The sequence below is a fragment of the Coenobita brevimanus genome, chromosome 48 (genome assembly GCF_032717465.1).
Source record: "Coenobita brevimanus isolate Jiangsu-jjx chromosome 48, ASM3271746v2, whole genome shotgun sequence".
Taxonomy (NCBI): Eukaryota; Metazoa; Arthropoda; class Malacostraca; order Decapoda; family Coenobitidae; genus Coenobita; species Coenobita brevimanus.
This window is the reverse complement of record NC_137001.1, coordinates 798,247-811,072: the sequence shown is the minus strand read 5'-3', so window position 1 is coordinate 811,072 and position 12,826 is coordinate 798,247. Positions and strand designations below refer to the sequence as shown.

General features: G+C 42.3%; 1 protein-coding gene across 1 annotated transcript in view; it reads right to left on the bottom strand.

Annotated features, from left to right (window-relative positions):
- Nucleotides 1-12,826, bottom strand: part of LOC145399245 (potassium channel subfamily T member 2-like) — a 340,618-nt gene that overhangs the window by 142,609 nt on the left and 185,183 nt on the right. Inside the window, exons 16-17 of the mRNA XM_080271933.1 lie at nucleotides 10,328-10,481; nucleotides 7,806-7,911 (exon numbers count right to left, since the gene is read on the bottom strand). Coding sequence (XP_080128059.1) covers nucleotides 7,806-7,911; nucleotides 10,328-10,481 — 260 coding nt within the window. The remainder of the gene's footprint in view (nucleotides 1-7,805; nucleotides 7,912-10,327; nucleotides 10,482-12,826) is intronic.

Genomic DNA, 12,826 nt, shown 5'->3' with positions numbered 1-12,826 from the left:
TCACCCATTATCTTGATCCAGGCAGAAAATATCATCTTTGTCCTCTCTTGCAAAACACACACAACCACCTGTTTACGATTATGAAGTAATACAGGCACACACAAAAAAGACAAGATAATAAGTAAAAAATACATTTTTATCTTGGTATCTTTACCTATTTGCTCAGGTTTGTTGTACTGATTTGGGTCACTTGATGCACTGTAACTTGTAGAACACTATGAAAAGTTTTGAAAAGTGAACGAACACCTGGGACGTGAGACTGACCTTCACGCTCTCACACCTCATTTGTCAGTTCACCACCTGCTGCCACGACGAGTGAATGTACAATTTTTTTGCTCATGGCCATGCCTAAACGCACATAGTTACACCCATTACCTTAACCCAGACAGAAAATATCATCTTTTCCTCCCTTGCAAAAAAACACACAACCACCCTGTTTATGATTATAAATAAACACAGGCATCAACAAAAAAAAGACATGAAAATAAAAGAAAAATTCATTTTTGTCTTGGTATCTTTACCTATTTGCTCAGGTTTGTTGTACTGATTGGGATCATTCAATGCAGCGCGACTTGCAGAAAATGTGAAAACTTTCGGGAAGTGAATGATCGGCTGGGACATGAGACTGACCTTCACTTCATGTTCTCATATCTCATCTGTCAGTTCACCACCTGCTGCCGTGACGATTAGATTTACAATGTTTTCGCTCGTGGCCATGCCTAAACACACAGTTACACCCATTAGCCTATCTCGACCAAGGCAGAAAATATCATACTTTCCCACACTCATGACAGACAGGCAGCAACATATATTGCGAAAACAACAAGGTAAAATGATACCAAGAGGTGAATGTGTTTTTACGGAAAAAATAAGTTTTCCTCCGTCTGTAACCATGTATATTTCTGCTTTGTCTTTGTATGCATAATAATTAGACTCATTTGTAGTTTTGAAACTGCATTACAATTCTATTTTTAGCCATGCACGTGGTGTGGGAGCAGCAGTTGCGACTCAACTTCCTAACGCTAATCAGATCTGACCCTCCACTTTCATCTCCCGAGGGAGACCCTAGCCTCGGGGGACAGGCAATTTTCTCATTTAGGACTGAAAATTAAACCCTTTCACTCCCTTTTCCAAGCATGGGCACAACGATAATGGATGAGGAATTTGGAAGGAATTTGAGTGTAAAGTGGAGGGACTGTAAGAAAATGTTCTGGAGAGAAGTGAAAAGAGTAAGACAGGGTGGAAGTGAAGTTAGCAGGGGAGTGAAAGATAAAAATGGTAGATTACTAGTGGAGAAGGGAGAAAAAGTGAGCAGATGGAGAGAACACTTAAGGAATTGTTGAACGTAGAGGATGGAAGTAATGCGAGTATAAGTGGCTGGGGAATGGCTGGGAGAAGGAGGGAGGTGAGAAGACAGGAAGAAATCAGTAGGACAGAAGTTGTGGAAGCAATGAAGAAAGTTAAATCGGGGAAAGCCCCAGGAATTGATGGAGTGTGTGGTGAAATGCTGAAGCATGGGGGAGAGATAGTAGTAGAATGGATGTGGAAGATGTGCAGATTGGCCTGGGAGGAAGGTAGAGTCCCGGAGGATTGGAAGTCAGGTATAATTATTCCCTTGTACAAAGGAAAAGGAGAAAAAGAAGTGTGTGGTAATCATAGGGGCATTTGTCTTCTTAGTATAATAGGAAAAGTGTATGGTAGGATACTTATAGACAGAGTTAGAGAAAGAACAGAGAAATTAGTTGGAGAAGAACAGGGAGGCTTTAGGAAGGGAAGAGGTTGTGTAGATCATATATTCATTCTTAGATCTTTAGTGGAAAAGTTTCTAGAGAAGGGAAAGAAGTTGTATGTGGCTTTCATGGATTTGGAGAAAGCATATGACAGGGTGGATAGACAAGGATTGTGGAAAGTGTTAAGAATATATGGAGTAGATGGGAAGTTGTTGAATGCTGTGAAGAGTATGTACGATGGTGCGAAGGCTGCAGTGCGTGTGGATGGTGAACTAAGTGAATTTTTCTCTTTGAAAGTTGGTTTGAAACAGGGATGTGTCATGTCTCCATGGTTGTTCAATCTGTACATGGATGGGGTAATAAAAGAGGTACAAGGTAGGGTAGTGGATGTTGGAGTGGCCCTGGTGAGAGAGGATAGTGTTTGGAAACTCCCTGTACTGTTGTTTGCAGATGATACCGTGTTGTTGAGTGAAGACGAAGGGGAGCTGCAAGGCTTGGTGGATGAGTTTGAGAGTGTGTGTAAGAAACGGAACCTAAAGGTGAATGTAGGGAAGAGTAAAGTGCTGGTCTTTGATAGAGGTGAAGTTAGTGAATGTACAGCGAGGTTGGATGGTGAGGAATTGGAAAATGCGAGTACGTTTAAGTATTTGGGTAGTGTGATGAGTAAGGATGGAGGTTTGGAGGGTGAAGTGCTTGAAAGGGTACAGCAGGGAAGAAAGGTTGCTGGTTCCTTGAAAGCAGTGATAAGAAACAGGGAAGTGAGCATGGAAGTGAAAAAGTTACTACATGACAGTATTGTGATACCAACTCTAACGTACGGAAGTGAAGCTTGGACATTGCTGGAAGGACACAAGTCAAGAGTGAGAGCAGTGGAAATGAGTTATTTAAGAGGAGCCTGTGGAGTCACGTGGTGAGACAGGCTGACGAATGAGGATATAAAGGAGCGTTGTGGTGTGGATGTGGAAGTGATAGGAAGCGTTATGAGGAACACACTGAGGTGGTTTGGCCATGTGGAGAGGATGGAGGGTGAAAGACTGACGAAGAGAGTGTATGTGAGTGAGGTGGAGGGGGGAAGAGGGAGGGGGAGGCCGAGGATGAGATGGAGGGATGGGGTGGAGAGGTATATGAGAGAGAGGGGTGTGAGTTGGGAGCAGGGCAGTGAAATGGCGGGGGACAGGGCGACTTGGAGGCGATTTGTTTGTGGCCACCCCAAACGGGATTGAGGCGTCTGGCAATAGATAGGTAGATTTTTTTTGAGCCATGCCTAACATATTATGTACTGAAATCATTCAATATTATATCTCATATATGTGCAACATTTCAGCACCATTCACATTGATTTGGGGGGTAAAAAAAAATGATAACAACACCTGCGAAGGTGCACTGCAGCAGCACCCCTCGGCACCTAATATCGGTTGCCAATATTTCTGCAACTTTTGTGCTCCGTTGCAAGCCACAGAATGGGTCTAGGAAGCTGAGATTTGCACTGTTTGGTGCGTCTGGACTTTCTCTTCAATATGGCAAGAAAAAAAATAAATTTTCGAAACTTCAGAAAATGGCCCTGGCATCAGCCTGCGATGCACAGAAAATTCTGGACCCACGGCCATGAAAGGGTTAAAGGATTCAATGGAAGTGACTTGTCTTATGGACAATGGCAATCCATTATATAGTCTAGGGACTCTATACACAAAAGAACAATCAGAGAAAGATGACTAGTGAATGGCTCCAGACTCGTCAAGACACAAGGAATCATCTTCACTACATAACATCACGCCTGGGCATGCTGATGGGATTTTTAAGAATTCAGCAAGATACTTCGGTTCACCAAATTTAAGAACCTTGAATGTAATAATACACAGTTTAAATTCAATTCTAGCCTTTACTGGTAACCAATGCAACTCAACTAGGATTGGAGTAGTCGAGGTTCTCGGGGGGTAGACTAAAGATAAGCCATGCTGCCTTGTACAACACAGACTGAACTTTTGTTAGTATATTATTTGGAAGACCAATCCACAACGAACTATAACAATCAAAATGAGACAAGACCACTACATGGACCAGTGTTAAGAGGCAACGTCAATTCACGAATTTTCTCAATGAGTACAGATTTCTGATATGCAAGTTACACCCTCTGACAAATTGATTAATATGTTCTTTGTAATTTAACTCTGAATTTAAACCAACTGGATTAAGCCAGTGCAGGTTTATATCCAAGGGGCGGTTGGGGTTTATTGCTCATGTAATGCCACTCAGGGATGATTGAGGCTGGTCACTCTCATCTTAAATGTCAGGACCAACTTGCCTAGCCCCGGGCTCCTATGCTCCTCATGGAGCAACGTTGGATTGGATGATGGATGGATGGATTAAAATAAACACCCAGATTTCAAACATAACTGACTGGATGAAGCTGTGACACGCCAATGTTCAAAGCCAGGGCATTATCAATGTCGTCACCCCTTCTGTTTCCTCTGATGATGATGATCTCAGTTTTATCATCATTCAGCTTAAGTTTCCTCTAAGCCATCCAGATCTTAATATCAGACAATAGAGATTCATGCTTAGTCTTATTATCATTGATATCTCACATCTTAACATACGGCTGAGTGTTGTCAGCATGAAAATGATAGGACACGTCCTGAGCATCGAGTAAAGACGATAAACTAGTTGTGTAGACTGCAAATAGAAGTGGACCCAAAACTGATCCTTAAGGGACTCCAGACAGAAGGGAAGCAGAATCAGAGCTAGCATAATTAATAACCAATCTCTGAGATCTGTCCGACAGATACGGCTTAAGGAGCAAAAGAACACTATCACAAACGCCATAAAGATACAAATCATCCAACAATAGTTTATGATATACTGTATCAAAAGCTGCAGACAGATCGAACAGAACTAGGAGAGAGGGCATCCCACCACAGGTGTTTGCCATCAGGTCACAATGAATCCTTGATAATGCAGTTTCAGTTGAATGGCATTTTCTTTATGTTGATTGAATAACAGGAACAACTCTGTTATGTCCCTGTAGTGGTAAGAGTTGATCAAGTATGGAATGCTCAATAATCTTGGATAAGAAATACAGGTTAGAGATGGGACGATAATTTGCCAAGCTCTTGACATCAAGGCCAGGTATCTTGATTAGGGGCCTAAGCAAAGCACGTTTCTCAGACTGCACAAAATTACTTTCTAAGAAGCATCTATTTACTATGTTGCAGATAAAGGCTGCTGCATGCTCATAAACATCAGACAGTTGTGACAAGTTACATGGATCAAGTGGGCAAAATGTTTTGTTAAGTTCTCTGATGCAATGTTTGACTTTATTTACATCCAGTGGATGAAATGTTGAAAGTAAATGACCCCCTGTGCGCCGTGGTTGAAAGTCAACTGAGTACACTTCACTAGAAGAACTGTTGCCTAAATCACTTTTTATGCAAGACATCTTAGTTGTACAAAATGAAGCAAAATCAGAAGCCAATTGAGCATCACATACAGAAGTTGGTTTATCAATTACATTCCTCTGACCAAACAAACTGTTCACAACTGCAGACAGTTTTTTATGATCACTACCACATAGTTCAACTTTATTCTGATAATATCTTGCCTTTTGGGCTTTTACAGTGTGAACAACCGCTCTTCTCACACAAACATAACGCAAAATGAGTCATCATCCACTCACTACGAGCATGCAATCAGTCAAGCTCCTTTCAACATGATCTCCATTCCCTCTATACCACGTATATTTATGTGCACCTTTGTGTTTGAAATAAGAATTACAAATGCACAGCCTCCTTTCCTGCCACATGTCCTTCAGTTGCTTCCCATTATCATTCTCTCCTAGTATTCAATTAGTACCTATTATATCATTCACGGAACCAGTGCCTACTCTCCCATTCATGTCGCCCATTACAAGCAACTTATAGCTCCTGGGCATTTCTCCCACTGTTTCATCCAGCTCATCCCAAAACCTGTCTTTCTCTGTCTCACTCCTGTCATCACAAGGTGCATAAGCTACAATCAACTGCCACTTTCAACTTCTCAAACTTGAACTTGACATACAAACATCTCGAGCTGACACATTTGTAATCTCTCATTCCATTCTGCCACACTTCATTCACCAACAAAGCATCTCCTGCCCTGCATCTTCCTCGCCCATTCATGCCCGACCTTACACACTTTACACCCTCCCACTCCACCACTTCACACCATTTCATCCTTGTTTCACACTGCGATCACGGCATATCTCGCACTCTTGAACATATTCACTACTTCCACGCTCTGCTCTCCTCATTCAAACCTCTCACAGTCCACATGGCCATGCGAATCTGCCCATTTGGTTGGTGCCATGGGCAGGTATTGGGCACTCCGAGGCCCTCTGAATAGTTTGCCATAAGTTAGTGATTTTTGGTAGGGGTATCAGTGAGAGAGAGAAAGACAGGTTTTGGGATGGGTTGGATGAAGCAGTAGGAGAAATGCCCAGGAGCTATAAAGTGATCGTAATGGACGATATGAATGGAAGAGTAGGCACTGGTCCTGAGGATAACATAATGGGTTGTAATGGAGTACCAGATAATGATAATGGGAAGCAACTGAAGGATATGTGTCAGGAGAGGAGGTTGTGCAATTGTAACTCGTATTTCAAATACAAAGATGCACATAAATATACATAGTATTGGGGGAATGAGGATCGTGTTGAAATGAGTCTGACTGATTACATGCTCACAGAGAGGTCGATGCTGGGAACGGCTGTTGATACGAGGGCCGTGAGAGGATGATGTGGAGGTCTGTCAGATCATATGTTTGTGGTGTGCAAGATCAAGCCGAGAGGAGTGAGGTGGACCAGGAAAGGAGTAGTCAGGGAGAAAGACTGAAAGTCGAGGAGCTAAGAATAAAAGAAATGGCAGATGACTACACGACCAAAGTAAGCGAGGAGTTGCAATCAGTGAAATGGAATGAAATGGATCTGGACAGACTGTGGAATGCATATAGGGATTGCTTAGTTAGGAATGCTAAAGCGATGTGTGGTGTGGCAAGAGTAACAACAAAGAAGTACGGCATGGTGAGATGAGGAGGTTAAGAGAGCAGTGGGGGAAAAGAGAAGTGGCTAGAGTGGTTACAGGACAGGAGTTCAACTGAAATAAGAACTGAACATACTGAGAGCAAGAGGCCGGTAAAGAGACTAGTGAAGAGGAAAAAGAAGGAGTAAATGATGATCTACGAAGAAAAATGAATGCAAACTACTGTATTCTGAAAACAGAAGTTATTCTGGAAAGAGGTGCAGTAATGTAGAAGTGAAAGCCAAAAGAAATGAGATGGTGTGAAGGATGTAGGTGGTTAATTATTAACTCATGGGGATGAAGTAAGGACCAGATGGAAAGATTATTTTGAAAGCCTGATGAATGGGAATAGAGATAGCAGAGCAGCTGTAAACATGACTGGTTTTGGGGGTGTGCAGAGAAAGAATGCAGTGTCAGGAGACGTGACACTTGCATAGGTGAAAAGCGTTGTGAAGTGGCTGAAAAACGGGAAAGCATCTGGTTAAAGAGGTGTATGTAGAGATGATTAAATTAGGGTAGTAGCATGATGAAACTACAAAAGACATCACCTAGATTCATAGGTAGTGCTTTCACTCGTGAGATAATCTCAGAAGCAAAATTATTTTAGCCTGGTGAAGATCCCTACCCCCTTTCATCTCAGTTGATGACCAAGAGCTATTATATTCAAGGGTTTGTCTAGTACCCAAGGAGACATATTCATAACTACAGCACATCAAATTTCAGGCAACTGTGACATAGAAGCTGTAGCAGTTACCAAGTTCAGTCAGGTGTAAACAAACTGACACTACTAAGAGGGAATCTGAGTGTGGGGTGGCCACATTAAAAAGCAAACGTGGTTGACCAAGAACCAGGTGGAAGGAAAGGGTGCCTGTAGTGGGGTATATGAAAGTTATGTTAAGCTTGAAATTAACTAACCTCACTGAGCCTGAGACAACTATCCAGCAGGGCTTTGAGTTCGGTTGGACTGGGATTAATTAGGTTAGTTTAGGTCAGGTTGTGAATATGATGCTGGAAGTTAACTAACCTTACTAAGTTTCAGACAACATTGTGGTTTAGGTTCCTTAAGCAAATAGCAGAGGGTGGGGCTCACTCCAATGTATGGTGCTACTGGTGGGAAGCCCTTGATGATCCTAGAAAACAATTATCATCATCATGAAAATGGCCATCGATTTATTATTATTAAAACTGTTTTATCATCATAATCATAATCAACAACAACATTTACCAGCACCTTCCTCCTCATAATTTTTTAAATTTTCAGTAAAGTTTTATAATCTACACAATCACCATCATCATCATCATTATCATCATCATCTTCAAAATTGCCTTGTCATCATTATCAAGATCATTATCATCACCACCATCATCATCAACATCACCATCAAAAATGATCTTTACTATTAACTTTCCATCCATCCATCCATCCATCATCCAATCCTACGTCGCCCCATGAGGAGTGCAGGAGCCCGGGGCTAGGCAAATTGGTCCTGACATTTAAGATGAGAGTGACCAGCCTCATTCATCCCTGTGTGGCATTACCTGAGCCATAAACCCCAACCAACCCTTGGATATAAACCTTCACTGGCTCAATCCAATTGGAGCACCATAATTACTCAATAAACCACCAGGCGCCAAAATTTGGTTATATTGTTACTATCTAGCGCAGTAAATGGTTTCCTGGTGTACAAGAAACCATTTGGCTTGTCACTCAGTGTAGAGTCACCCACATGCAGAAAGAAGAGAAAAGAATGAAGGAAAGAAAGAAGAGGATGGAAGGAAAGAAGGATGGAGGAGAGGAAAGGGCAGACACCAGAGAGCAGCACTACATCAAGTGAGTGGACCATCAATATCAAAATTACCTTTATAAACACTATCACAAAGACCACAGTGGTACGTGGGGGTACTCACCAATCACTCACTTGATGTAGTGCTGCTCTGGTGCCTGCCTTCTCTATTCCTTCCATCTTTCCTTCCTTCCTCTTCTTTCTTTCCTTCATTCTTTCCCTTTCTGTCTATGGGTTACTAACCTGAGTGACAAGCCAAATGGTTTCCTGTACACCAGGAAACTATTTACTACGCTGGTGGTAACCATACAACAATATTATGGCGCCTGGTGGTTTAGTGGGCAATTAAGGCACTCCAATTGGACTGAGCAGTGCAGGTTTATATCCATGGGGTGGTTGGGGTTTATTGCTCATGTAATGCCACTTAAAGATGAGTGAGGCTAGTCACTCCCATCTTAAATGTTAGGACCAACTTGCATAGCCCCAGGCTGCTATGCTCCTCATGGGGCAACACTGGATTAGATGATGAATGAATGAACGAAACACAAAGACCAATACTATTCCCATCAACTGTATCCATTACTATTATCATCACTCAAGTCTATCTGCCTTTAATGCATCAATTATTCATGAAAACCATAATTCTAATTCCCACATAAAGTGGGTAGGCAGGATCCAGAAAAAAGAAGAAGCAATTGAAATGAGAGATCTATCACCAGCATGCTCAAAGAAACAGACTGTATAATCATTCACACAGAACCAGTGTGCTCAGAGAAATGGACCAAACAAACATTTGTAACAGCATGCCCAGTGAAATGGTCCACTCAATTATTCACAAGGAACTATCAACAGTATGTCCACTGAAATGGACCACACAATCATTAACATATCACACTTAAACTGGAATCCTGGCCCTGCCTCACATGTATAAACAGCAGTAGCATATACTGTTTCTTGTGCTCCCACAATCCACTCACCCACTCTAGTGCTACCATTAGGTGAATACATTGATGACAAGCCAATTGGTTTCCTGTAACCAAGGAAACCCTGTAACACACTGAGTGGTAACTATACAGTACAACTAAATGCATGCCTGGTGGTCTGGTGAATTACGGCACTCCAACCATATGTGGCTCATATCATAAGTGTTTACATCTGTGAAGTGTCTGGGGTTTATTGTTCACATAAAGCTTCTTAGGCATGAGCAGTTGGTCACCCTTACCTTTTCATGTAGAAGCATGCAGCTACTTCTAGGTCCCTACACTTTTGATAAGGCAGTAAACGACTGGCTGATAAAATGTGTCAATATCCAAGCGCACACAAAGTACTTACGTGATCATCTGTGAATGCAACTGTCAATACTCATCATCAACCTCAAAGTATGAAGGATGCCATACAGTAAATCCTCATTTTTGGTGTGGGTTATGTCACACCGACACCTGTGAGTAATGAATACTGTAGGTGTGAGATAATGAAATCCTAAAAGGGGGCTCTGATAGCATAATTATTCTGTATTTAAATGCCTAAAAACATTTTGTGAGGTCCAAAAACACCAGACATTAGAATCTACTTGTTGAAAACAAATTTTTTGATGATTTAACAATAAAATTTGTTAAATTATCTTATAATATGCCTTAAACTGGTCCAGTTTGTGATGATTAACACACCTGCAAAAAACTTAAGCAGACAATGTCAACCACCACAGAAGACGAGGGCTTGCTGTCAAAGTATGAAAGCATGAGAGCACACTCAAAGTACTCACGCAATCCTATCTGAGTGTGACTGCCAGTCCATGTCATCAAGCTCATCTTCACTCTCCCCCAGTGCATCTTCACTGCTACGTTCTTGACCCATTATATTCAGCGTTGACCCCGTGAACATGTCTGGTACTGGTAGGATTGATGGTCGACGCATATCTGAGAACAGCAATGGATCATCATCATCATCATCCCAATTGCTCTCTTCCACTTCAAGACAGGTAGCAGTAGTAGTAATAGTTGTTCCCTAGGCAGTCTGGCCAAACAACCCCAAGTCCTTAAGGAAGGCCATGGCCAAGATCGGGCTTTCACACAGAGCTCTCAAGGAGTGTATGTTGTGTTGTTGGCGTAGGTGACTGTGTGCAATGCAGTCTTCCATAATCTGCTTAATAGTATGGGGTGCTGTGTTACATCCTGGACAGGCATCAAAGACGGAGTCATCCAGCCTCTTCTGGTAATTTAAGAGGGCTGGATGATGCCCACATCTCATCCTGGCCAGGTGAACTCTGTCCTCACAAGGGAGATAGGATTCAGAAGGGTGGATGTCAGGAGGCCGTGCATGCAGCTGTGTGTTGTCTTTAAGTGACTGAATGGAGCAGCGAGTGATCTGAGTATGGATTTGCTTCTGGAAGCTGGTCTGAGGCGGGCAAAGGGGGAAAGATGACAGTATTTGTGTATGATACCGTGTGCTGGGTGTTTTTTGATGTTCCCTGGTGTGTGTAGATGTGCTGCCATGTAGTGTAGTGGACGTTGTGGCTTTGTGGAGGCTGCAGCAAGAATTTGGGTGCCTCTCATGTCTAGGTGATCCTTGACTTTGAGGACTTTGGTTTCTTGATGTAGGTGGTCTGTGTGTGTAGTAGCTGTGCAGCCTGTGATTATTTTTAAGGCCATGTTCTGTATGGTCTGTAGAGTGTTGTAGTGTGTTTTAGTGAGGTCAGGAACCCAAGCTGGGCTTTCATAATTCATCACTGAACGTATATATTGTTTGTATACTGTGGGGAGCAGAAAGTGATGTCTGGGAATGATGGGAGGAAGAGGGCTTGGTGTGGGATATGGGTGTGAAAAGATGTCCAAATGATGTATGGGCCAGTGACCTCAAGGCATTGAGTCTTGGTGTCATTTTATTTTTAATGTTTGTGGTGTGTTGTTTAAATGACATTGATGTATTTTATGTTACACCAAGGATTTTGAGTGTGTGTGTGTGTGTGTGTGTGTGTGTGTGTGTGTGTGTGTGTGTGTGTGTGTGTGTGTGTGTGTGTGTGTGTGTGTGTGTGGTAGAGGAGTGTTGTTTATGGTGAGGTGTGGAGTGTGACTGTGTTCTGCTGTCCAGTTTGTGAGAAGGATCACTGCAGATTTAGATGGGGCTATTTTGAGCCTGTTTGTGGTGAATCATTCATGTAATGTGTTGAGGTAAGGTTGGAGGATGTGCGTAGCTGTGTTTGCATTTTGATGTGTACATGTAAGTGTTATATCATTTGCACAGGATGCCATGTGTATCTGTGGTGTGTGGGGTGTGGGTATGTCATGCATGTATAGGTCAAAGAAAGTAGGGGACAAAACAGATCCTTGGGGGAAACCATCTGTGAAGTTTCTGATGTTCGATGACCGATTAGCAACTGTTACATGTGCACATCTGCCTGCTAAGTAGTTTGCCAACCATCTTTTTGTGTTATTGTGCATGTTTGTGTTGAATTTTTTGTTTGTGAGGTTGTGGCGGGGGATGGCATCAAAAGCTTTGCTAATGTCTAGTGTGACAAGGAATGTTCTGTTTGGTGGCCTAGCTAAATTCATGCCATCAAAAACTTCTGTTTAAGGTCTGTAAGAAGAATGTTTGTGGAGTGTAGTGGCCTAAAACCATGTTGTGATTGGGCTAGGGGGGTGTGAGGTGTAACTAGTTGTAGTACCAGTCGTTCAGTGACTTTAGAGGGGGTGTAGAGGAGTGTGATGGGTCGGTGTGAAGAAGGTAACGTGGAGTTTTTGTTGGGTTTATGGATAGTGATGATAATCCTATGCTTCCAGGTGTTGGGTATTATGTTGTGTGAGTAGCTGTTGTCTGATGTTGGTGAGTGCTTGTATGCCTTGTGGTTCAAGGTGTTTAAGGTGAATGTTGCTTACGTTGTCTGGTCCACAGTCAGATGAGTACTTGAGGTTGCTAATGATTTGCTTCGTCTGGTTATAAGTGAAAGGTCCATAGTCTTGGTCTGTGGGGAACTGTCTCTTACGTCGGATGATACGTCGGTTGTCGCGATGGGGGTTTAGATGGCTGACATGTGAAAAGTGATTGTTGAGAGTGATTGCTTGTTGTTTGAAGGTATGGTGTCTGATGTTGTGATGGCAGCATGTGACTGTGTAGTGATGCCATTGGAGAGTGTGATGCTGTTTAGTGTTTTGTACGGTTTGCTGATGTTTGTTTTGTGGTCAAGTGTTTGGAGATAATTATTCCAGTTTTGTGTTTGCTCTTCTGATATTTCATTGTTTATCTGAATGTTGAGTTCTTGTATTTG